Below are 27,866 nucleotides of genomic sequence, written 5' to 3'. Positions count from 1 at the left end.
TGCATGCGCGAATACATGCTTATGCGCGCGTGCATGCGCAAGCGCGCGAACAAGTGTGAGCGAGCGTGCGATTACCGGCGCCAGGCGTGCTATTTAAACCTTACTGTGACAAGAGGACCCTGCTGTCTGATCTACAGTGTTTCTTGAGAGATATCCATGTTTTCTAATCCATTCCTGTGACATCCAGCTTACCTTGTGACTACCCTCTACGACCTTGCTCTTGTCTGATCCCTTGGCTTATCCGTACCAGTCTGTTGACCCGGCTTGCTCTGTGACTCTCCTTCTGCCTCCTGTATCTGCACCAGTACTGCTCGCCTGTGTATGACCCAGCCTGTCTGACCCTCTTGAGTTCCAATCCCTGGAATCATCTTCCTGCATCTTGTGAGTGCCTCCCTGCCTTGCCTGCTTCAGCTTCCTGTCTGCTGCATCCCACCTGCCATTCCTGTTGTCTCAGCATCATCCAGAGCTCCAGACCAGCCATCCAGCTGTTGATCCTGCCAGGTACTCGTGCTGTCCTGTACTCCTGTGCTTCTTGTCTATTCTGTCTGGGGCAGCGAGTCAGGGAGTCAGGGATATGCAGAAAGAGGCCTCCCTCTACATATCGGGCTCAATGACCAGGTACCTGACATTGCCCATCTCTTTCATTTAAAGATTTATGTTTCCCGCGGGCGCCGTTCGGATCTGCCGGACGGCAGATCCAGCGTGGGGAGGGGAGAGAGAGAGAGAGAGAAAAAACGGGGAGCTGCCTCGACCCCCATGGGTGGTGGGGGATGGGGCCCAGGCCATCCACCGTACCCTCCATCACCCCTGCTCCCGGGGGGAAAAGTGCCTGTGTGCAAAGGCAATTTTTATCCATGACATATTCAGGAATCCCCACTGCATACCCTCCTGGTGGCTGAGGCTAAGCATGCTGCTCTCCTTTCTGACACAGAGCAAGATCTGAGGAACATGTAAAAAGGTATGTGCTCTCAAACCCTCTAGTGGTAGAAACTAGACATGACCCTTTTACTCAAAAACAGAAGAAATCCATAAGTACATTTAAAGTATCTTAAGATTCTTTACTTACCTTTTCCCTGCCGCAGGATTATTTGGTAACCAGACAGACCCAACCTTCACCCATCACGGCAGGCCATGTTTAAAAAAAAACCTTCAAGGACCAGATACCTTTTTATCGGGGGTCCACTCCCTTGGACCTGTATAGCACCCTGCCAGGAAACTTTATGGTACTAGATGCAAGACCAAAGTACTGGATCCCAGGGTCCAGCCCTCCAAGGAGAGGCGTTACAGGCAAAACCTCGTTCTTCCATAAGGCCCAGGTACCATCCACGTTGGCCTCAGTGGCACTTTGGATGGATCCGATCTGCAAAGGCTGTTTGATCCAGCAAGGATCCTTCCAGCGGAGCTCTTCATAGCACATCTTTAACCTTGACCAACACCTTAGACACTGATGAAGAAAACTGAGGTAGTCCCGGTGTGGGAGGCAACTTCCTGTCTTGGGTGTGCCAGTGTCCATCACCTGAAGGTGGCCTATAACCCACTTTATTACTATGGTGCTCTGTGTCCCGTGATGTATTATAAAGAAAAACATTTTCTATCCAAACACTTTAGAGAGGTTCACAATAAAGACCCCAACAGATTAATGTTCTGGGGCATTGAGAAATATCATAGCTACTGGAAGGGGTCTAATAAAATTCAGACCTTGGTTCCAAATAGTCTGAATGTGGATTTTGAATTGAATTGTTTCATTGAGGATTTTTGAGTTTCTGCAGTCAGTATTTTCTATGAGATAGGATTTTAAAGCAATAACTGTTTTTAGCCACTAGGCGGCAGTTCATTGGTATAGAATATAGGATATGAATAAATAATAAGGTTTCATATATATTATTAAATATAAGTATAGTTTTGAGGTGGTTTTAATTAGTAATTTTGTGAATAAATTATGAAAACACACACAAACCAATTAGGCCCACTACAAGGTCCAGCTTCACAGGAAACAAAGGGACAAACATTATGTAATTTCATATACCAGAGGTCCTGCAGCTTGAAAAAGGGATCCGGGAAGATCACAGGAGCTCAAATGACAAACAGATAGCAGCATGGGATCCTCATTCTGCACTGGAGTACCCCCCGCCTTGTGGTGAAGGGAGGGGGGAGGCGGTACTGAGAGCTGAACTTCAGTCATTTTTTCAACTTTCCATCTATTAAATCCTCTGCCCTTGTTGCTTTAACTTTGGATAGTAAAACATTTTTTTTTTCTTCCAGTAAATACCATATACAGCCCACTTCCTGTTTCTTCTCTGATAAAAAGCCTAGGCTTATGACATCATGCACACCTCTCTCTCACTCTCGTGAGAGTTTGCAAGGAAGGGAGGGGGACAAGTCATAAGAGGGCCCATGAGAGCTGCAGGGCTGCAGGGCTGCAGAGCTGGAGGTGTGCCTCTGTGTGTATCCAGGGAGTGAACAGGCAACAGCATCAGCTGCCCACAGTTAAAATGGTTGCAGCCAGAGAGAGATTTCTGCAGCATATTTGGCAAGTACAGAATCACAATATATATAAAATACTATGCAAAGTGGTTGGAGGGAAGCTTCAGAATGGCAAAGATGTTGTTATTACAAATTATGTGAGCAGACTACAGTTCCTCTTGAAGGGGTAGTTACGCGTTTCAGAGGATCATTCCTCCTTAGTGCTTAGCGAGCTAATAGACACATTCATTTGCCGATTCACACTGACAAGTCTGTGGTCTACTAGCCTCTGTATTGCTGACACTTGCTGACAGCCCTGTGGTGCTTTCATCCATTTCCCATGCTGATTGTCAAGATTTTAATATGTAAGTGTACTATTTGTCTTTTTGAACAGATTGATATAATTTTACTAATGAGGATCCCTCACTGCTATATGTTTGTCGTTTATGTATAAATTAAGTGCATTTAGTGTGAAAAGGATAATCATCGGCATATTGCAAACTATTTTTATTATTTGTAATATTTAGGAGGGAGAAAATCAGGTATAATAGATCCTTGGTCTTGTATGGGATTTGGGTAAAGTATTATATGTGTCCCTGGGATTTTATGTTATTTCAGCTATTTAGGGTGTCCCTGAGCCCTGATATGCTGCTTAGCTGATCCCCTAGTACTTGGTTTCTTTTCATTGTGATGTCTCCAATATGGCGCTCCCATCTTTGTAATTGATACAAGGTTGGACCTCTAGTGGCTGTCTTGCCTATAGTAGGCACAATGGTGCTGGTTACTAAGAAACCACAAGCATAGTTAGAGTATAAAGCTCTTGTACGGATGTCAAATCCCTTTTCCCTTTGAGGAAGTCACCATCACGTGACAAAACAGATCAGGGCAGGGCCACTTGGCATCATCACGTACAGGCCGAACCAAATGAGCTGTTTAACATACTGTCGATGCTGATGTTTCTTTTTAAGGTGGCAATGTGTGTAATAAAGGAACCATTGTTCTATGTGCATTGGATTTTAGTGCACAATATTTGTGTGTTCTATTTTATATTGTTTCAATATAGGGGGAATGTTTTAAGACATATTACACTATGAGAGCTGTTCTGTTTTCTCTAAGTAAATGTGGCTCCAGGAGGTACTGACGATTGGTACAGAGAGTAATATATCTGGTGAAAGCAATTATATTAGTACCATTAGAAGGGCAAGGTGCTATTAGACCTCACTTTTCAGTTGGTCAAATGTAGAGGTAAGTAGTTTGTGCGGATGGTAGCGGAGCACTTTACTGGTGGTGATTGTCACAACAAAAGTCTGCATATATAGGCACATGGAGTAAGAAGGTTGTGGTGCATAACATATGGTCACATTGACTCTTTATACACGGAGTCACACACATTCTGGTAAGCTCATATGTGTGGTGTTTGCAGTGAGCACAGGGTGTCACATCTGTGATGCTGATTTAAAGTCACGGAGATTTTTGCCTATATACAAGAATTTACTTCTACTGGTGCTGGACTATTTAACACAGCTGGTGCATGTATAGATCTTAAGTTTATGTTGAGGACTTTTTGAACTATTTGCAAAGTGGACTTTATATGAGTTATATATTTTTTATGTTTATGTATGCATATCTGATTTATTATAAGGTACATATTATTAGTGAAAGCAAGGCATGTCATATTATGATCTGTGGTGTGTATTATCCTACACATATGCCTGCTGCAGCTTAATTGGAGATTTTATGTATAGCCAGTTGCACTGTATAATTTTTTTCTATTGGTAAGTTGATATGGTCACATTGGAAATCACTTATATGTGGCGATATATATGGACACTTATTGATCTATGACATTTCAGCACTGACTTTGTTGTTGCTGTGTTTTTTTTTATGTCACACAGAGATTAATATGTTATGAGTAGATAAGTATTTTATATTTATTTTTATTTGTGAAGGAGGAAAGTTGTGCTACACTTATTCATGTTTATATTTCTGTTTATGTGGGAACACATGTCAGTGTTCAGATGCAACACCGTATGAATATAGCATCTGTACATATATAGAGAGGGAGGTGGATTATTTATTGGATTATTTTCACATTTGTTTTTTTGGTGATAGTGTTGTTATTTATTTCATAATTTTCAGACAGAGTTCCCTAGACAGTATAATCACTATGCCAATATAACTTAGAATAGAGTTCTGTACCACTGGACTGGAATTAACTCATAAATCAGCAAAGTGAGCAACAAACAGTGCATATACAGTTCCTTGAAAAAATTTTCAATATTTTGTCATGTTAAAACCAAAACATAAATGTATTTTATTGGGATTTTATGTGATAGACCAAGACAAAGTGGCACATAATTGTGAAGTGGAAGGAAAATGATAAATGGTTTTCAATTTTTTTTTTTTTACAAATAAATATGTGAAAAGTATTGTGTGTATTTGTATTCAGTCCCCCTGAGTCAATACTTTGTAGAACCACCTTTCGCTGCAATTACAGCTGCAACTCTTTTTTGGGAATGTTTGCACATCTAGAGAGTGAAATTTTTGCCCATTCTTCTTTGCAAAATAGCTCAAGCCCTGTCAAATTGGATGGAGAGTGTCTGTGAAACAGCAATTTTCAAGTCTTGCCACAGATTTTAAATTGGATTTAGGTCTGGACTTTGACTGGGCCATTCTAACACATGAATGTGCTTTGATCTAAACCATTCCACTGTAGTTCTGGCTGTATGTTTAGGGGCGTTGTCCTGCTGGAAGGTGAACCTCTGCCATAGTCTCAAGTCTTTTGCAGACTCTAACAAGTTTTAATCTAAGATTGCCCTGTATTTGGCTCCATCCATCTTCCCATCAACTCTGACCAGCTTCCCTGTCCCTCCTGAAGAAAAGCATCCCCACAACATGATGCTGCCACCACCATGTTTCACGGTGGGGATGGCGTGTTCAGGGTGATGTGCAGTGTTAGTTTTTCACCACACATAGCGTTTTGCTTTTAGGCCAAAAAGTAAAATTTTTGTCTCATCTGACCAGAGCACCTTCTTCCACATGTTTGCTGTGTCTCTCACATGGCTTCTCGCAAACTGCAAAAGGGACTTCTTATGGCTTTCTTTCAACAATGGCTTTCTTCTTGCCACTCTCCCACAAAAGCCAGATTTGTGGAGAGCATGACTAATAATTGTCCTGTGGACAGAATCTCCCACCTGAGCTGTGGATCTATGCAGCTCCTCCAGAGTTAGCATGGGCCTATTGGCTGCTTCTCTGATTAATGCTCTCCTTGCCTGGCTTTGCAGTTTAGGTGGACAGCCATGTCTTGGTAGGTTTGCAGTTGTGCCATACTCTTTCCATTTTCGGATGATGGATTGAACAGTGCTCTGTGAGATGTTCAAAGCTTGTGATATTTTTTTTTTAACCTAACCTTGCTTTAAAGTTCTCCACAACTTTATCCCTGCCTGTCTGGTGTGTTCCTTTGCCTTCATGATGCTGTTTGTTCACTAAGGTTTTCTAATACACCTCTGAGGGCTTCACAGAACAGCTGTATTTATACTGAGATTAAATTACACACAGATGGACTCTATTTACAAATTAGGTGACTTCTGAAGGCAATGGGTTCCACTAGATTTTAGTTATGGGTAAAAAAAGAACAAGTGCACACCACAGGAACGATTTTATTCCAAAGAAAAACAAATGATAGCCAACAAAGACAGAGTGTCCGAACCCAGGAGGTGATGCGTGCATTTCACACTGACCTCAGTGCTCCTTAGTTAGAGATATCAGAGTAAAGGGGGCTGAATATAAATGCACGCCACACTTTTCACATATTTATTTGTAAAACATTTTGAAAACCATTTATCATTTTCCTTCAACTTTACAATTATGTGCCACTTTGTGTTGGTCTATCACATAAAATCCCAATGAAATACATTTACATTTTTGGCTGTAACATGACAAAATGTGTAAAATTTCAAGGGGTATGAATACTGTTTCAAGGCACTGTATGCATTAACTGCAATGTGTAATAATAATACTATAATTAGTCTAAAGTGAACTCCTAGTAGAATGGCCAGGATATAGTGCAATGTCCCCTAAGAGTTACCTCTTAGCATAAGTATTAGGTGAAGGTCTCTGTGTAGCAGCTGTAAAGGGACAGTCTTTAGTCTTAACTTTTCAGCCAGCTAGCGTGCACCTAAAAATAGTCCTAGTCAAGCCTGCAGGCAGCAATATGACTACTAGATGGGTGTATGGTCAGTTCTTAAAGGGCTAAGTTTCTCTAGCAGCATATAGTAAATCTCCACTGCAGCAGCTCATCAGTGATATTGCAGTCCACCATCTGATCACACACAGAAATTATTCCACACTATGTTCTGCACCCAGGTGACTTTGGCTGTCAACACACTTGGACATAGCACTCCAGATCCTACTTAGGCCGCCATTATGCAGCTATGGTGGTGCACACTGGACAGCGATGTGCACTCCCCAGGCCCCTTGTGGCAAGAGTAAGCTGTGTCATCTACAGCCTGAGAAAATACAGCTATTTCCCCTCATCCTAGTAATCTCCTCTCTGGCAAATGCAGCTCAAAAGCTCTTAATTACAGTAGACTCTTTCTTCTGGACTACAATTTCCACAGTGCATTGCTGCCTAAAACAGTCAATTTAAATCTTTCTGCTCAGCAGCTCCAGCAGCTCCATCCTCTTGTTAATATAGTTGTTTACCAGTTCAGAACTGCCGTGCAGAAGCTACAGAGAGCAGCTGCAGCCAGTGTTTCTCACACTTTACATTCTTAGCTAAGCACCTAGCTACACATTATTTATTGTAAATTATTTATCATTTTTTAAATTCTGTCATTTGCAATAAAATTCACTTTTAATACTAACTTAGGTCTTTGTTATGGTGATTGTTTTAAAATTATTGTCTGTGATTTTTTTAAATATTTTATTCACTTCAAGTAATTTTATTTCTAAAAAACGAAATAATACCTTAGTAACAGTTAATGTTTTTTTCCCTAAGAACCAGTTCAGAAGCAGCCACCCCCTCCTCCACCACCACAGCTTCCAGATCGTGATCCTAGCGATGATTCTCCAAAACCCAGCAGGAAACCAGAGGAAAGAGTACCAGAACCTGTACCAGAAGGTAGAGAAAATAATATTAAAGTACATTATTTGAAAAATAAGTAAAACATTCACTGAAATTAATCTGTTCAGGTTTTCCTATGATTATAATATTTTATTGTTTGTATTTTGAAATGAGCACATCTTTATTGTGTTGCACATGGTTGGAAAAATTCAGTCTGGCCCCTTGCAGACCTATGGTTTTAGGTAGCATACATTAAAAGGTCTGTTTTACTGGCCAATCCTATAAAATGCATAAATGTATGGCAGTTTGTATGTTTCATTACGGTGCCAATGTGCCAATCATTTAGAATGGCACCTCAATGCACAATTATAGTAGCACACAATACACTTTGACTGTCAATGTCTTTGAACTGTGCTGCCAATGTACTGTGGCATACTGCACTAGGTAAAAATGTCATATTCATTTTTGTGTTAAAGTATTTGTGAACCCTTACAATAAACATTTATTTTGCTCCCTTTTAGTCTGTTCAATGCCACTGAAACTTTTTTTTATCTGTTCAGTAAGTGCTTTTCAATAAAATATCTGTTGATCTGGCCAGAATTACAGTGAACTGAAAACATCCTGTACACCTTGCCTCTGTTAAGCTGTTGACTGTGTTTTCTATATTATGGAGAAAAGAGGTGGAGGAGGTGTTCTGTAATTCTAAAGTGGAACTTTAACAAGGGAAAAACAAAAAATGTCAAACAGGCAGGATTTTAATGCAGAAGAGAGCTCCATTACCTGCCTATACACTTTGTGCACACAGCTCAGTGAACACATTTTGACAATGCCAAGATAAATGAACGCTTGTGCATGCATGGGGGTATGTCATCTCACCCGAACCAATAAAAAATGGCAAGGATCGGTACTGAGCCGATCCGACTGAAGATGGCAGCAGCTGGCAGGGAGCTTCGGGACACCGGCATAGTAGGAGAGTATAGTTCTGCTTTAACACAGTTGCTGTGCTAGGGCGACAATGTTGTTTCAGATAAATGAGTGAAAATGGACACTTTAAGACAAAAATTGTGTTGCTGGCAGGATAACCAGCTAAAAATAAAGGAAAAACACCTTGAAAAAAAAAAAGAAAACAAATGTAGCCACTACATCGAAGGGCTGATAAGCTGCAATGTGCAACATTTTATTTAGATGCACTTTAGTGTACATGCATTCTTAACCTAATGCTTCCTTGTAAAAGGAAGGTACAACATATTAGTTGGAAATCTTTCATGTACAGTATATGCTGATAAGGGGATATGATATTAACCAGGATAGATATTATTAAAGTGTATCTAAAGCGAAAACTGTTTTTAAGTTCATTTTGTGTGGAGTGGTAAGGGTTAGACCGTCTGTATGTTTTTTATTGCTGTCTGTGTCCCCACTGGAGCGATCCATGCTCTCTGTTTGTTCTGGTCAACATTGGGACTGGAAGTGATAGAGAATCTAAAGTTTTGAGTTGTCATTAGAACAGGAAAGTTAAGAAATCTTCCAGCGTAGACACTTATTTCTGGTGGAAACTGATTGTGTTGGAGAGATCTCCTGTAACTTGATGTTGTGTTGTGTCACCTTTATGTAACAAATACCTGAACAAGTGTCTTAAAGCGTATTAAAACCAAAATAAATATTTATAAAATTGCAGCTTACCAATTCTTAGATGTGATGGCTACAGTAGTTTTCTTTTTTAGGTTTTTTTTCTTCTATTTCCAGCTGGCGAAGGGGCGATCCATCCGTTCAAAAGAACAAACTCTGTTCCAGATGTATCAGTTTACAGAGATGAGACAAACAATTTACCACTGACAGGGGTGCTTACAATGATCAGCCTTTATTTATTCATGCAAAATCTTTTCCCAAAAGGAAAACAAAATTGTTTGCTGTAACTGATTACAAAGTGTTAGCTGGAGTCTGGCTTCAGTTTGTTAGTGTATTTAAATCTGCTAGTGCATTTAATACTACTGCAGCTACCACATTTAAGGAGGTGCAAATGGCAATATATTACATGTTTGGTTTTGGGTTTAATACCACTTTAACTATTTCATACTCTGCCCAACGCTGTAAAAAAACGTTTTGGCTTTAGCTATAACTAAATCAGATTTCCAAAGCCTGAACTATGAAATATGAACACCATATTCATTTTCTTTAGGAAAACCATTGTGCTCATCTATAACAAATAGCATTGTAACAAGTAAATGTTAAATGATGGCATTCCTTATAGCAACCAGATTGAATTATGTTGTTTGCATGTTTTTTTAAGAGGTTATTCATGAGCCCTCCCTACCAGTTCTGTAGGCAGTGCCAGAGCCAGGTAGCAGCAGAAGAGGCCCCCACTTCTGGCAATGTGCTAGGGTGCATCCAGGCCCACAGCCTCTACAGATTATACTGGCAGAATATGTCTCTCCCAGATATCACTGTAGTACACACCCATCAGCTATGTATCTCAAGTGTTGACAGCACTGATAACATCAGCAGAGCAACACACTTAAAGTGGAGTTCCACCCATTTAAATGTCAGCAGCTACAAAAAGTGTAGCTGCTGACTTTTAATAATCAGACACTCACCTGTCCCACAGTCCAGTGATGCGGGCTCACGAAACCTCACTCCTCTCCCCCTCCTCTCCAAGGCACCGACATTCTCACTGTGGGCGCCCGGCTGATGCTTCACAGAAGATTGCAGGGAGGAAGGGGGGAGAGGTAAACTCCCTTCCGGCACTGCAGAGCCCAGGGAGGAAGTGGAAGCTGGGTGCACATAAAAACTGGGTATCCGCCCCCCCCCCAAAAAAAAATGACATGCCAAATGTGGCATGTCAGGGGGTCACCATCACTTAAAGTGGAAGTTCCATTTTTGGGTGGAACTCCGCTTTAAGGGTTTATTTATAAGAATTTATTTAGAGAAAGAGAAAGCACTCACCCGGCCATCACAAATTCTGACTGTATTTTGCTTAATATGTTGATTTTCTAGTTCCGTCTTGTGGCTATAAAGTGGTATTTTCCTGAAGTATTCCAGAAGAAAAAACACATTATGGCCACTAGATGAAGATGATGATCACAGGAAAACAACATTTTAAGCAAAATATAGCTAGAATTTGTGAAGGCTAAGTAAATGCTCGTGACATTTGCCCAACATTTTTTTTATAAGTAGACCCCTATTTGTAACAAGCAGGGCTGGACTGTTGGTGTGACAGCCAACTCCTACTCTTCATTTATTTAAGAATGAGAGCTGTTGTTTATTGCTATGTATGTGTAAACTGTAAAAAAAGGAAATAAAAAAGCAGCCCATTAATCACTTTTAGTTAACATTAATCGGTTATTATTAACTCTGTTATCCCTTTTTGCCTTAGAATGTATTTATTTTTTTACCATTTGTAAGAAAATGTTTTCTTGTGTCTGTAGCAATGCAATAAAATGCTTTGTACCAGATACTATAAACATGATTCTTGTGCCTTTTAAAAAGGACACTTTTCTGAATAAAATTTACACATTTGATAAGTTATAAACAACTTTAGTTTTGAGATGGAAAAAAATGCTTATCCATATAATGTTAATGGAATCCTGGTTCCATTTTAACATATTTTTATGACTTAAACCACATTGGTTTAATCATTTTGAAAAACACCCCCATCATATTTAGTTCCCTTTGAACCAAAGGCTGTTGACACTAGGGCTGTAGGACAGCAGCTATTACTACTTATCCCTGAAACCTATTTCTGCACCTACATATTTGTGCACCTACAAATATGGCAGCTCCATCTGTTAAATCCACGGGGGAAAGGGGGGAAAGGGGAGCAAAGGGGGAGGCAGAATCAGAGTTGTTTACTTTGGCATCTTCACCTTTGGTGCCAGAGAACCTTCTGTTGGCACTGTGCAGCAGAGGTACAAATTCAGCTTTTTCCTTTATAGTTATTGACCATATATTTTTTTCATTCATTTTGCATGAATGTGTGTGTGTGCATTACTGCACAACAGAGAGGTGAACTTGTCCATCCTTTTTGCTATATATTAATTTTGCTGTTGCAGAGTACTCTCAGCAATTCAAAATGTTCTATTTGGTGTTGTCTATTTTATTTTTATGTCTATTGTATTTTGGTTCCTGCTGCTGTTTTCTTCTTTGGACACTCTGGATGAAATTGCTCAGGCCTTTTTTAGGACTGATCTAAGACGGAAGGGATATCTTTGCCTCTGATCATGTGAACTAGACCACAGGATTTATTTTATCCATGTTCAATACATTTTTAATTCTCTTCAAGTTCATATGGTAATTTTAGAGAACTGAGTTTTACAAAATACATCAAAAATTTGTTAAACTAAAGCGAATCCGGTTACTTCAGCTGATCTCTATATAAGCAAACAATTGCATAATAATATTTTTCCTTCTTCTTTTAAGCCAGCAGGCAGAACTCTAGTATCCTTTTCACATTTTACAAACTCTCAAAGATTGCTTCTTTGATGTAAACCCTGAAAGAAGTTATTTTCTATGTTCCCTCTTCCTTTCTCCGTTGGGGTCCCCCAAGGTTCTGTTCTTGGACCTCTCCTTTTCTCAATCTATACCACCTCCCTGGGTCAGTTGATTGTCTCCCATGGCTTTAAATATCATCTCTATGCTGATTACACCCAAATCTATCTCTCCACCCCCCCAGCTCTCTCCATCTGTCTCCTCACGCATTACCAACTTACTAGCTGACATATCAGCCTGGATGTCACATCACTTCTTCAAACTCAACCTATCCAAAACCAAGCTAATGATATTTCCTCCCTCAGGTGGCACGTCCCCTGATTTCTCTGTCAATATCAATGGCTCAACTGTCAACTTGTCCCCCCAAGTCAAGGTCCTAGGTGTAATCCTGGACTCTGAACGAACCTTTCGGCCCCACATCCTATCGCTATCAAAATTTTGCCGCCTCAACCTCCGCAATGTCTACAAGATATCCCCTTCCTAATCAATGTTACCACAAAGCTTCTAATCCACTCCCCGGTCATCTCCCGCCTCGACTACTGCAACTCCCTCCTCATTGGCTTACCTCTAAATAGGCTATCCCCACTTCAGTCCATTATGAATGCTGCTGCCAGGCTCATCCACCTCACAAACTACTCAGCGTCTGCTATACCCCTCTGCCAATCCCTCCACTGGCTGCCACTCAGTCACTGAATTAAATTCAAGATACTAACTATAACTTACAAAGCCATCCACAACCTGGCCCCCAGCTACATCTCTAACCTAGTCTCAAAATACCAGCCTAATCGTTCTCTTCGCTCCTCCCAAGTCCTCCTGCTCTAAAAGTCCCTTGTCACCTCATCCCATGCTCGCCTTTAGGACTTCTCTAGAGCCTCTCCCATCCTCTGGAATGCTCTACCCCAATCTGTCCGATTTTCTCCTACTTTATCCACTTTCAGAAGATCCCTGAAAACTCATCTCTTCAGAGAAGCCTATCTGACCCCCACCTAACAACTGTACATTTATCTTCTCAATCAGCAGATCACCCACAGTTATTACCTCTTGTATCTCTTGACCTTCCCTCTTAGATTGTAAGCTCTAAGGAGCAGGGCCCTCTGATTCCTACTGTATTAAAGTGTATTGTATTTGTACTGTCTACCCTCAAGTTGTAAAGCACTACGTAAACTGTTGGCACTATATAAATCGTGTATAATAATAATTTTATGTGAAGAACACAATGAGCAATTACAACAGTGACTCAGCTCATATTGACAGATTAGTACCAAGTGTTAGCCAAAGGAAGCCACAGAGAAATCAGAAAATGCTAAATGCTATGATGTAATTTTAAAATAATAAAGTAAAAATAAAATAAAACTACGTCAATAAAATTGACCCTAAGCCATTAGTGTACCTTTAAAGGGTTAGTTCACTAGAAAAAATGTAAAGGTGATAGACACATGCAGAAAAGAAAAATTTATTTAGTTTAGTTTTGGATAGATTCTTTACTATTTTTTCTATTTTTTTTTTATTGATTCGTTTCAGAATTTATTTTGTTTCATATATGCATTTTAGAACAAATGCCAACTTTTCGGACAGATTCGAATTTGAATCAAATTTAAAATATCGATCTAAATTCTGTGTGAAGAATAGCTGGTTGTTAAGGAGCAGGGTGTCCTCCTGGCCCTCCCTCCAGGTGTGGTAAGGTTTTTAAGGGGAAGCCCACGCTAAAATGTAATTTTAATTAAACATGAGGACAAGGTGCTTTGGGGGGGAGCCCCCCTGCCCCAAAGCACCCCCCCATTGAGGGCATGTGGCCTGGTATAGATTTGAAGAGGATAAGCAACACCAAAATGAATTAAAAATGGCATGGGGTCCCCCCAAAAATCCATTCCAGACCCTTATCCGAGCATGCAGCTCGGCAGGCCAGGAAAGGGGGGGATGAATGAGTGCCCCCCGAATCATACCAGGATACATGCCCTCAACATAGGGGGGTGCTTTGGGGCAGGGGGGCTCCCCCAAAACACCTTATTCCTATGTTGATGGGCACAAGGGCCTCTTCCCCACAACCCTAAGCGATGATTGTGGGGGTCTGCAGGCGGGGAGCTTATCGGAATATCGAAACAAGGGGGCCCCAGATCCCTGCCCTGATGTGAATGAGTATGGGGTACATTCATACCCCTATTCATTTACAAAAAAAGTGTCAAAAATAAATAAAATAAATAAATAAATACGTGAACACAGTTTTTGACAAGTCCATTTAAAAAAAAAACAATGTCCCCCGAAGTAAATCCAGTGTCAATCACGATGAACGCCACCTACTACTGAAGAAGTCCCTGCCTTGGACGTAATCTTGGAATCTGGCTGAAAGCTGGCTGGTGTTTCTACATGCGGTTTTGAGTTAGCACTGACTGCAGTGCTATTCTTGTAAGTGCAATACCTCTATTTTAGCGATTTATTACATTTTAAAACAGAGAACACTAGATTTTGTGTGCTTTCTCTTTGCTCCCATATATACATCTTTTGCATCTGATAGTGTTATATATTTTGAGTGGATATATATTCATATATTTCCCTGTAAATTAGCACAGTGGATTGTTTGAATGCATATTTGATATTGAGTATTTATTTGTTGAGCTGTGCAGTGATCCCTAGTGCATTTGCCTACTTTATACTGTACATAGTTATTTACTACAAAAAGTGCATATTTACACTCCTGAAGAAGCAGATTCAGTCTGGGAAACATGTTGAGGCTGCTCTGCTCCCTATCTTATGCATTTAAATTAAATATATTGGCATTTGCATGTAATGCAGTGGTGTAAGTATGAGTGGCCATGTGCTGGATTAGCTCTGTTTGTTAACTATGTATTATTTATGTAGGAATTTAGCTTATTAATTTTGGTTTAATTGTTATGAATCAGTTTTAATCATTTTGTATATTACTTTTTTTTGTAGGGGGGGTGGGGGGGTTATGTACATCACTGTGGCACCTAATAAGTCCCAGTTACATGTCAATATATTGTTTTGATCCAATTATGTAGTTTAGGGTCATGATGTAGGAGGCATACATTAACATATCTGGTTATTTTACCTAAAAAACAGACACAGTGGGCATTGTATGGCAAATACATTGATGTTACAAATATTGTCATGCATTTAGTATCATTATATCTGATTTTTACAAAGTAAAATTACAAATGATTTTGTTCATATCAATGCAGATGAAATTCAGAAAGATGAAGCAGTGCCTAAAAAAGGAAAACAATCTCTGTCCATAAACAAAAAAGGTAAAGTCCCTGGGTTGGCTTTATTTTGTGTTACGAGATGTAAAAAAAAGACATCTGCAAAATAAAGCTTAAAATGTAGTCAGTATAAGATTTCAGCACATACCAATGCCAATAAGCAAAGCCTTCTTTACTTCTGCTACAAAGCTGGTATACTGTGTATACTATTTCTGTAGTTATTCATTTTTAAAATGGACAAAGAGATAAACCCATTTTTTTTATGAACCCATAGCAAATCTAGAATTAACAGAAGGAAAAACAGACATAGTCAATGTATCGTATTTTATGGTCTTTATTTGTCTATTTATTATGTTCAGGGAAGAAACATTACAATTTGTAAACATATTTTAGTCATTTTATTTGAAGTACTGCAGATAAATATTTTCTCATTTTCATTTTCTGCCAGCAGGCAGAGCTCTAGTCTCTTTTCATGTTTGAAAGACTAATTGCCTTGCTGACAATTTAAAGAGAAGAAATTTGAACTACTAAACATTATCAAAAAAATATACTAAGATACCATAACATTCTCACATAAGAATCAGTTCTGAGGCTGATATATCCAGAGACTTGCAGGGATGAATCTCATAACATAAGTAATGTGCAGATACATAAATCAATTATGTTTCTAAACATATAGAATGCTTTAATTTTTCAGATCTCACAAATGCAATATCTGTCCCTTTTTTTCACAATACTTTAACAAAAAAAAAAAAAGTCTAACTGGTTGTAATAGACTACCTAAAAAATTTAAGGACAGAGGTTATTTTTAAAAGAATGGAAGTCCTTCAAGTTAATATTTTTTTGGCCTCTGCTTTTGCCCATAATTCATTTTCTAATTCATGTTTATGAAATATATGAAACATTAACTGCTATGAATTCAATACAACAAAGTAAAAAAATTATATAGCATGGCATATATGGCAGCTTCACCAAAAGGCACCATGATATATATAAATGTATTATTATAATATGCTATGGTGGCAAAACTTTTAATTTATTATTTTGGGACTATAATTAAACATTACAAATGAAATATAAATTCCCGGTTAAGCAATCATATTGATATAAAGACAAAACAATAGTTTATGGCATTTACATTTGCTTATAGACCATCCAAAGACAAGTTCAAAATTTTCACAATCTCCTCCTAAAAAAACAACAAAACGGAGCCCAAGAAGAACATGGAAGAAGATTAGTAGGAATTTAAGCACTGAAGAAGATGACATAGAAGGTAATTTTTCAGTGATGGCATTCACTGGTCTTCACAGAAGAGATGCCATCTGGAATATGGTTTTAAAACAATTTACAGTTTGTGGTAGCTAAACAGAACATATATTGGAATTAAATCCTGGAGTGTTGGATGATAGTTAGTCTGACAAATATGTTTTATTCATTCAAGGGTGAAAAGTAGACATATTGTAAGATACAGTTAGGGTGAAATTATGCTCTCTGCTCTCTAGTCTGTAATACTAATTGTTACTGGATAACTAATATTGTATTCTGATATGTGTATGTATCCTCCCCAAATTCTTGCTTTCTCAAACACCTTTAAAGATATTTTTAGCATGTGTGATTATTATTTATATTTCTAAAGCACTTTTCTCTCTGTCTTTATGGACCTTGCTTTGTGCGCTGTTCCAAATCATTTGGTGGAGGGGGGGTTATGGTGTGGGGTTGTTTCTCAGGGGTTGGGCTTGGCACTTTAGTTCCCGTGTAGGGAGCTCTTAAGGTGCCAGCATACCAAGACATTTTGGACAATTTCATGCTCCCAACTTTGTGGGAACAGTTTAGGGATGGCTCCATCCTGTTCCAACATGACTGTGCACCAGTGCACAAAGCAAGGTCCATAAAGACATGGATGAGCGAGTTTGGGGTGGAGGACTTTGACTGGCCTGCACAGAGTCCTGACCTTAACCCCATAGAATACCTTTGGGGAGAATTAGAGCGAAGACTGCGAGCCAGGCCTTTTTGTCCAACATCGGTGCCTGACTTCACAAATGCGCTTCTGGAAGGATGGTCAAACATTCCCATAGACACACACCTAAACCTAGTGGACAGCCTTCCCAGAAGAGTTGAAGCTGTTATAGCTGCAAAGGGTGGGCCAGCTCAATATTGAACCCTACAGACTAAGACTGGGATGCCATTAAAGTTCATGTGCATGTAAAGGCAGGTGTCACAATACATTTGGTAATAAAGTGTGTGTGTGTATGTGTATATATATATATATATATATATATATATATATATATATATATATATATATACATATATATATATATATATATATATACATATCTAAATATATATATACACATACATCTATTTTATTTAAATAATGTTTATAATTTGTTGATTTGGGGTCTTTGCACTAATAGCGCTTCATTGTTTGTTGTATTAAAACAGTGATCAGACCACAACCACATGCAGAAGCAAGACACCTCTGCTTTCTCTTTCTGTTAGTGGCTGTGTGTTTTGGTCAGATCATACAAAGTTGAATGGCTGACAAAGCCTTCCTCTTCTTCATCCTCCCAGGTGCAAAGTAGCCATTTTTCATTAAACTGCTGAAAATGCACCCTCTACTTTATCCTGCTCCTTTTCTGCCAATACTTCCATTGTCCCATAAACTGGCATAGAGAAGTCAGTGGAATTTTTTCAGCACATGATGTGTTATTTGTTGGAGGAGGATGTGCAAGAATTTAATAATACCAGATGTTGAGGAAAAGAACACCAAGAACATAAAGAGAGGGACATCAAGCAGACAGCAGCAACTGATGTTCCTGCAGATGCAACTTACTGCCAAGTGGGCATTATGCATGGGTGCCCGATATTGGAGATAAGCAGGTTGAGGGAGAGGCAGAATAACAGCAAAGGGAGGATTTTGTCCAGGGGCAGCTTGCAGAGGACTGTGGGGAGCAGCTGTCTTATTCCACTGGCATTGCTCCACAGACCAATATTATCCACAGGGCCACTCCACAGAGTTCTGCAGTCTTTTTTTTTTCTTCACACATCTGCTGCCAAACATTTTTGTCTGTAGCCTTTGCCTGTAAAATATCAGCCAGGGTAAAACTACCAGCTGTTTGGGACTACGTGCATATGGAGACTAATGACAAAAAGCAGGTGAGAGCAGCACTGCAATATAACCCATCAACTTTACAAGACCCAAATTCAATCCTCCCTAGTTATAAATGTCAAGGTGCAATTCAGGATTTACCCTGCAGCAAACATTACAAATTTGACTGCTCAGGTTGGTCGGGGAGCAGAAGCTAAACAGCACCTACAGTTGTTGCTGACACATCAAAAGTTATTCCTAAAAAGGACTGTTGGGTCTCTCAACTGTGAACATAGGGGCAATATGTAGACCACCACACTACAATCCACAGTATTTTAGTACAATATAGAACTCTATAGCAACTAGCTCTCCCTACACAGACTATCAGTTGGGATGAGTCAAATTGCCCTGGGTTCAGTTCAAACAGGGTTTGGCGAATTTCAAAGAGGTTTGGATGCTAAACCTGAAGCCATTAAAATCAATGCGTGCCGAATCTGTCAAATTAAAAACGCCAATTTTCATGGCTAATAAGCAAAGAGATTTAAAAAAAATAGCACGGGGGTGTGACCGCTGACCTGGGGAACATGTGTCAATGCAAAAAATCTTAAAAATTTCCATGCAGGTGGAGCACTGATGTTTTAAATGCGTAAAATGAAACATTAGAAATGTCCAATTCTTTTTCCTTGTGAATGGCGTGCATCTCTGTGTTCTACAGAATTGCTGCAGAAGACATTTACAAGTAAAATTGGTTTTAAATTGCCAGCAAATTACAATTTATTGCCGACTTAAAAATAAAAAAATAAAAAACAGCACACTAGTCCCTTCAAGGGTCTGCTATGTTTTTTGGAGGACCATTTGTGAGGTCTGCATGCTATTTCTTTTTTTTTTTTTTTGTTGCTTTTTTTTAAGCTGGTAATGAAATGTAAATGTAACTATAGCATTTTTCTCTGTAAATGTTGCTTTGATGTACCACATTCTACAGCAAGAAGAAGAAAAAAATTGTGTGAGTCCCCTCAAAATACATACCAGGCCCTTCTAAATCAGGTATGGATTTTGAGGGGTACACCATGCAACAAAAACAAAACAATGTGCGAGGTCCCCCTAAATATCCATACCAGACCCTTAGTACAAGCATGCAGTCAGGCCAGGAAAGGGGAGGGAACTAACATGCCCCCCAAACATACCAAAAAACATGCCCTTAATGTGGGATTCCCCTGGCAAAGTACCTTGTCCCTATGTTGATGAGAAAAGGGGGCTCTTTCCCCCAACCCTGTCCTGGAGGTTGTAGGGGTCTGTGGGTAGGAAGCTTATGGGAATCTGGACTTTAACAGCAAAGGGGCAGCCAGATACCGCTTGACCCATGTGAATAAGTAGGGGATACATAGTACCCCTATTCATTCACAAAAAAAGAAAACAGTAAAAAAACTGTTTTTGACAGGTTCTTTAATAAATAAAAAAACAAAAAAGTTATGCAAAGTACATCCACTGTCATTCTCATCACCCAGCATTGTAGATCCACGTCAATCAAAAAGTCTGATGACCACTGACCCACCAAAAGAAACAATATGCCGCCACCAAGACACCTTTAGTCCATTCACTTGCTTCCCTCTAAAAAACACAAGTGGAGAGGCGCCACTGGGTGCAGTCGTTTTTTGTATAAAATCAATTTAATAACAACATAAGATCAACTCACATGTAGTGAAAAGATAAAGAGTGTTTCCTTTTTTTGGACGTTTCTTCCCTTTCCAATACCACTATATAAACGCTTCATTTCAGTGTATGTCAAAGGGACTATATTGTTATTTTTAGTTCCATTTAGAACATTTATTATTAGCGGATGTGCAGTGGGACCTACATGATTTCTGTTTTGCTGTGCCTATACTTGTGATTATACTTGCTTCCCTCTGACTGAAAGGTCCAATGGATGACAACTGTTTTATACAAGGGGGCAGGGTCTCCTGGGTGACCTCATTGACCATATACAAACATGACAATATATGGTCAATGATGTCACTGGGACCCATGATATAATTGACAAAATATGGTTGTGTCCATATATTATCAATGATGTCACTCAGAAGACCCCAGCCCTTGCTCCTAGTTGTAAAGGACTCAGCAGTGCCTGCATCTGCCTGTGTCCTTAACAGTCATTGACAGTGGCAAGCTGGCATGTATAATAGTAGAATTAATACCGCTATGACGTATGACTATGAATTCCTGACAAATGGGTAAATGTTCAAGTATTTGTGTATATGCCAGAACAGCCAAATCATTGGAACAAGGTTCCCTGTAAGGGAGGAAAGTCTTAGCCCATTGTAATGAGCTGGGCTCAGGTTGATCCAAAATTAATCCCTAACCCTAACAAAATACACATTTCACTAATAATTACTCAAGCTTATTATACTGTTGTGCTTTAAAAAAAAAAAAACTGGTGGCAAGAAGATTAGATCACGCAGACAGCAGAGTGAATCACAGAGGTGGGACACACTCATGGAACTCTTTTAGCAGAGATAACTATAAACTTACTTTAAACACTGGGCTCCCTTGCATGCTAGGTTTGTTATTAGAAAGCCAAGTATGCTCTGCAAACCTATTGCAATGCATGCAAATAAATGTGTATTTTTTTAAATACTGCATTTACAAATATAATTTTGAAAAACATAAAGCCTCAATTTCTATATTTATAAGGTATACAACTGGCTTCTTGCAGAAGGTATATTGTGACAATAGATAATCATACTGCACTCATAACCATGGTCATACTGTGCCAATCCTCTGAGAAGTAGACTTTTCACACATCTCTAACTATGACAGCACAAATAAATTGTTAGCATTTTGTGAATCAGCATAAAGCTTAAAAAATGGCTAATATTTAAGGTCACTATCAATTGTCTCCTGGTATGGGCAGCATGAATCAAGTCTTGAAGGATCTTGGGAAACTGCTGTGATAAATCCCACACAGACATACTTATATACTGTATATACTTAACTTATGTCAAGTAACACTAAAGTGCTTCTACAACCAAAATGTATATGATAGTATGATGGAATAAAATGTTCTCTATATTTTGCATGGTGGTGTTTGGTGTTTGAAGCTTTACATCTAAAATGCAAACGCAAAAGCAATTATTCACAAACATTTCACATTTAATTGTATTATAGATTTTGGTAATCGACATCTGCAAAATGTTGTTAAAACTAAACCACCAATAACAAAATACAATTCTGAAATATAAAAGTACACAAAAAGATTTCACCCAGTCTTGTGATCCAGGCACCCCAACATAGTAAGATCCAGCACTCTTTGAGACCTGTCTGCTGACTATGCTCTAATACAGCAATACAGCTTGAACTGGGACACACCTTGGCATATTACTAGACACTAAATGAGCAGCAGCACTCTAATTTTTTTAGTACGCTCTTTGTGATAGATGATAACATTGGGCTTTTCAGCAGAGCTTGATTGGCTTGGAGTGTTGCACCTTCCATCTTCCATCTTCCAGTAAGTGTATATTGTATATTTTTCAGGTGCTTCTGTCAGCTTAATGTAAAAAAAAAAAAATGTAATGATTTTTACAAACCTAATCATTTCTATGCTTGTGAAATGTTTATAATTATATTTCATAATCAGAATAAACATCTTCCTATTATTTTAGTATGCCACAGTAAAACCATGTACGGTGTTACAATTACTCATTAAAAAATTAAGTAATATTACTCAAACTTAGTTAGTACTGAAAACCTGAATTATTACATTTACATTTGCTTGTAGACCCTCCACGGGAAAACCAAAACTCATCCCCTTCTTCATCAAAAATATCTAGAAAAAGGAGCCCTAGGAGGCCAGCAAAGAAGAGATATAGGAAAGTAATATTTCCAGAAGAGGATGAAGAAGGTACCTTTTCTGTGAGGACATTTGATGGTCTGCCTCGGCAACTACCATTGCAATGTCACCAGAAACTAGGATAATTTATTATAGGTGGTATTTTTTAGGGCAAGCAGTAATAGCTATTTCTATATTTTGAAATGTCAGAGTGTCCAAGCAATCAGATTACTTGCTATATTAATATCACATCAAATCAACCAATTTTATCAAACAGTGTTGAATCAGTGTTGAATCCGTCACACAATCACATTACTCAGAACTGTTCATCTTTATGTATGTCGGCAAAGATTCCAAGGGTTTTCCACAACACCTTAGTTACATAATAGTTACATACTAGGTGAGGTTGAAAAAAGACACAAGTTCACCAAGTCCAACCTATGTGTGTGATTATATGTCAGTATTACATTGTATATCCCTGTATGTTGCAGTCGTTCAGGTGCTTATCTAATAGTTTTTTAAACTATCGATGCCCCTCGCTGAAACCACCACCTGTGGAAGGGATATCCACAGCCTTGCCACTCTTACAGTAAAGAACCCTCTACGCAGTTTAAGGTTAAACCTCTTTTCCACGTGTCTTATTAAACTCCCTTCCACGAAAAAGTTTTATCCCTATTGTGGGGTCACCAGTATGGTATTTGTAAATGGAAATCATATCCCCTCTCAAACACCTCTTCTCCAGAGAGAATAAGTTCAGTGCTCGCAACCTTTCTTCATAACTAATATCCTCCAGACCCTTTATTAGCTTTGTTGCCCTTCTTTTTACTCACTCCATTTCCAGTACATCCTTCCTGAGGACTGGTGCCCAGAACTGGACAGCATACTCTAGGTGCGGCCGGACCAGAGTCTTGTAGAGCGGGAGAATTATCACTTTATCCCTGGAGTTAATCCCCTTTTTAATGCATGCCAATATTCTGTTTGCTTTGTTAGCAGCAGCTTGGCATTGCATGCCATTTCTGAACCTATCATCAAGTAGGACCCCCAGGTCCTTTTCCATCCTAGATTCCCCCAGAGGTTCACCCCCTAGTGAGTAGATTGCATTCATATTTTTGTCACCCAAATGCATTATTTTAAATTTTTCTACATTAAACCTCATTTGCCATGTAGTTGCCCATCCCATTAAATTGTTCAGATCTTCTTGCAAGGTTTCCACATCCTGCGGAGAAATTATTGCCCTGCTTAGCTTAGTGCCGTCCGCATATACAGAGAATGAGCTGTTTACCCCATCCTCCAGGTTGTTTATGAACAAATTAAACAGGATTGGTCACAGAACCCTGGGGGGACCCCACTTCCTACCCCTGATCATTCCGAGTACTCCCCATTTATCACCACCCTCTGAACCCGACCTTGTAGCCAGTTTTCAATCCATGTACTCACCCTATGGTCCATGCCAACGGACCTTAATTTGTACAGTAAATGTTTATGGGGAACTGTGTCAAATGTTTTTGCAAAATCCAGATACACCATGTCTACGGGCCTTCCTTTATCTAGATGGCAGCTCACCTCCTCATAGAAGGTTTGTTTTCAGCCAATATTAAGTCATTACCTTAGAAGCACAATCACTATTGCACTAAGTCCACTATTCATCCTGTTCATAAACCCCACAGTGGGGTTGATTACTAAAGGAAAATAGGCTGTTCGTTTTGCAATTGAAGTTGCACTTTGCAAGTGAATTTGTCCCATAGCTTAGTGAATGAGGTTAATCTTTAGCAATCCAACCCCAATATGTTTAATGCCCAATTGAAGGCAGAGAAGTAGATAAGCAATCAGTTAGACAGAGCACAAACAACCTCCATTTTCATAGTCTTACATTCATTTTTTCTGGTATAGCCACTGTGCATGTCTAAATTTGATTGTACAATCTAATAGACACCAAAGTCAGTGTCTATGGTCTATAGTCTATAGTCAGCCACCAGTACACTCAGCTATGTAACAGGCTTTGTACAACACACCCCATCCTTCTCCGCAAAACAAGTATGTGGGAGGACAATTATGCTCACCTCCATTTTCATAGTCGTACTTTCATTTTCCTGCTACAGTAACTATTTATGTCTAAATATGCAGCTTTGCAGGTCAGTTAGTAGCTTTATTCTGTACATATAGCAAAGGCTAACAGGAAAAGCAATAGCTGCTGCTATTATATTGTCTTTATAAAATAAAATAAAATTATTAGCCTATGAAAAAATATCTCCATTTTTTGTAAAGATATTTGAGGTGCAAATTCAGTATGGTTGACTGTTTTGCTCCATCATGTTGATTCTTAGATGTTCACTTTAATCTAGATCCCTTTGAGGGAAATGCACCAGCTTCACGTACTAATAAAAAATACTCCAAAAAGGACAAAACGAATCCAGTATATTCTACACCTAAAAAACCAAAGAAGAAGAAGAGGAGGATTATATATGAATATGAAGACGAATCAGAAGGTATTTAGTAAATAGGACATGTTTGGCTGCATAAATACTGCACCCAAACTACATAGATCTGAGTCATACATAACCTGACTTAGATCTTTGTGACTAAATTTCACAATTTGTGAATACTTTCAATTCTAATCAATCAATACTTTTTTTTCAACGTTAGCCTGAAGGAAAACCACATTTTAGGTAAAGTATGCTGAGTTTTTATAGTCAGTTGTTAGAACATTTACACCAGAATTGACCCTTGACCCTAATATATTTTTTTTTGCAGAAAACACAATTAACAATTTGAACATTCCAGTAATGTGCGTTTCTGTGTTTAGTTTTTTTCCTCAGTTATTTTTTATAGGCAACAGTTAATCTGAACTCCGGGCAAAATACACAGATAAAGCACATATAATTGATTTACCTGTCAAAGGATTTTTATATTTTTGTCCATCCCTTCTTGAGGTTTGCACATTTCTGCCAGCTCAGTTATATAACAGACCTTGTACAACACACCCCATCCTTTTCTGTAAAACAAGTCTGTGGGGGGACAATTGTGCTGATCCTGGATCCTGGTAACCTTCCTGTGAGGGCAGGAAGCAGTGTTTCCATTGAGATAAAATGATATGTTAAAGACATTTCAAGAAAAAAATAGTCACAAAGCATGACATGCAAAGAGTACAAGATTATAAAGAGATAAACAGGTGTGAGAGTTTACAGGATGTAAGGTGATATTATGAAGAAGAAAAGGCAACATGCACTGTGTACCTCTTTCGATAATCAGTGACCAAGCAAGAAGCAGTAAGAGCAGGAAAACTGTTAAACTCTTTAAATATTGCTATGCCTAAAGTTCTCATTTTGCCTTTATTTATTAAACTGGGAAAAAGAGCAAAATATGGAGTAACCTATAGCACATATAGCAACTAATCAATAGTATTTCACATATTTCTAAACTACCAAAAAATATATATATATCATTGGTTACTAATGGAACATCCGGTAATTGCACTTTACTCTATTGTACATATAAGTTTCTACATGTCAAACAGGCAAGCTTTCCCTAACCTGATTTATAATAACTTCTTGCTGTGAAAAATTATCTATAACAATTCACAATTTGCAGGTACAGCTTATGAAAAATATGTAACGTGTCTAAAATATGCATATATACTAAAATAATATGCATAATAATTATTATTGTTTTGGTGTATTGTAGACCCCAATGAGAGACCCTCACCATCAAAGAGTAAAAAATATCCTAAAGGAAAGTCTCCTAAAAACCCCAGAAAGAAAAAAAGTAACACACTTGTTGAGTCAGAAGAAGAAACTGAAGGTATTACAGATAAATCTATAATAATAATAATTATGAAGATTATTATTATTATTATTATTGTCACCAACAATTCTTACTGCAAAGTATAGAGAAGCAAAGAGAAGGGCATGGAAGACTAAAACATGAAAGCTCATGAAAGCAAATGACAACATTTGCAAATACATTGGTTACAACTGTAATTACATTTATGTCCAAAGATCTTAAATTCTGTAAGTATTAAGCATAGACAACAGGAGTAAAGGAGAGGACATTTTAAAAAGGAAATAAGCCCTCATTTAATAATCTGAATTTCAAAATGTGGTTAAAGTTGACTGTACAAAAAATGAATACTAATAATTGTTTCGTACACGAGGTAATAAGGGTAATAGTGAGTGCCCATTTATCCTGGACACAGTAATGACATGATGGTTGGTATTATTTTTCTGTATTTTAGACCCCAAAGAGAGACACTCTTCAAGATTACCAGCAAAGGGTAAAAAAAATCCTCAAAGAAAGTCCCCCAAAAAGAAAAAGAGTGAGACACTTGTTGAGTCAGAAGAAGAAATTGAAGGTATTACAGTTAAATCTATGATACTAATAATAATTACAAGGATAATTATTATTATTATTGTCACCAACAACTCTCACAGCAAAGTGTGGAGAAGCAATGAAAAGGGCATATAAGGCTTTAACGTGAAAGCTTACAAGTATAAAAATGAAAACACATGCAAATACTTTAGTAACAAGCACAGCAAGTAAAGTGGCAAGAGTGTCTGTTTCTGTTGAAATTCCAGGGAATAATATCTCTTCAGTGGAGTAGTGTTCAGATTGGCAGGCAGCAGGGGAGGTAAGTATTTACTTGCTTCTTTTACAGGAAAATGTTTGCTAGTATTTCTTGTTTATTGACAGAGCCACTTTAAAAAACAGTGCAGGTAGTCTGCAGTTCATATGCAGCAATCACTGCAGCAAATCTGTCAACAAGCCTTTTAAAAAGCGGAAATGCCCTTCAAGATACAGCTAACTATGTACAGTGTATCTTTAGATAAGACTGTCCATACACATATATGTAAAATGTATGATCATAAAATAAAAAAATATTGAGCATAAGTATTTTTAAGATAATGAATAAGTTTAAATATTTGCTTTATTTATTTTAAAGAATCAGAAGACAATGTATCCTCATCTTCATTCTCTTCGTCATCTTCTTCATCGAGTGTTAAAGGAAGCAAAAAAACCAAGAAATTATCAAGGAAAAATCAAATGAAAAAGAAACCACAGGATGAGGATGATATACCTGATCCAGACAATCCAGGTACTGCAATAAAATATAAAAGGCTATAGAGGGATTTGCCTGTTTATTTTGAAATGTCAACCACAAAGATATTTTTTCCCTCAAATTTATATAAACGTTTCCATGTATGCCTAGTAGGTGTTTCATCTCTTCCGATGGTAAATACAGTATGGCACACGCTTATCTCTAGTTAATCAGGAAATCAGATATCTTGTGATGTCATCATTGGTTTTCCAAAGTTACATAGTTACATAGTTACATAGTAGGTAAGGTTGAATAAAGACAAAAGTCCATTCAGTTCAACCTGTGTAGGTATACATGTGTCAGTGTCTATAATTATTTCCCGTATCCCTGTAAGTTCTTTAAGATGCACATCCAAGAGTCTTTTAAAAATATCCATACTCCCCGCTGCCACCACCAATTGTGGAAGAGTGTACCACAGCCTTTTAACCCTGACAGTGACCCCCCCTGCACAGTTTAAAGTTAAACCTTCTCCTCCAGTCTCATTGTGTGGCCCCGTGTCCTCTTAACCACTAAGCTACCGCCCACCGTCATATGACAGCGGGACAAGGCAGCTGTTGTTCAAGGCGGACGTCATATGACGTGATCGCCCTCCCGAGCCACTAGGGGGCGTGCGTGCCCGCTGCGTCGCTTGG

At 38.6% G+C, this 27,866-nt stretch overlaps 1 protein-coding gene across 1 annotated transcript in view; it reads left to right on the top strand.

Moving 5' to 3' along the window:
* The window catches only part of PRG4 (proteoglycan 4), a 276,400-nt gene that overhangs the window by 88,334 nt on the left and 160,200 nt on the right, over positions 1-27,866 (top strand). Inside the window, exons 5-10 of the mRNA XM_073591959.1 lie at positions 7,463-7,585; positions 15,208-15,273; positions 16,379-16,501; positions 24,485-24,628; positions 25,824-25,940; positions 27,079-27,231. Coding sequence (XP_073448060.1) covers positions 7,463-7,585; positions 15,208-15,273; positions 16,379-16,501; positions 24,485-24,628; positions 25,824-25,940; positions 27,079-27,231 — 726 coding nt within the window. The remainder of the gene's footprint in view (positions 1-7,462; positions 7,586-15,207; positions 15,274-16,378; positions 16,502-24,484; positions 24,629-25,823; positions 25,941-27,078; positions 27,232-27,866) is intronic.

Source organism: Aquarana catesbeiana, linkage group LG07, assembly GCF_042186555.1.
Source record: "Aquarana catesbeiana isolate 2022-GZ linkage group LG07, ASM4218655v1, whole genome shotgun sequence".
Taxonomy (NCBI): Eukaryota; Metazoa; Chordata; class Amphibia; order Anura; family Ranidae; genus Aquarana; species Aquarana catesbeiana.
This window is presented reverse-complemented; position numbering and strand designations above follow the sequence as displayed.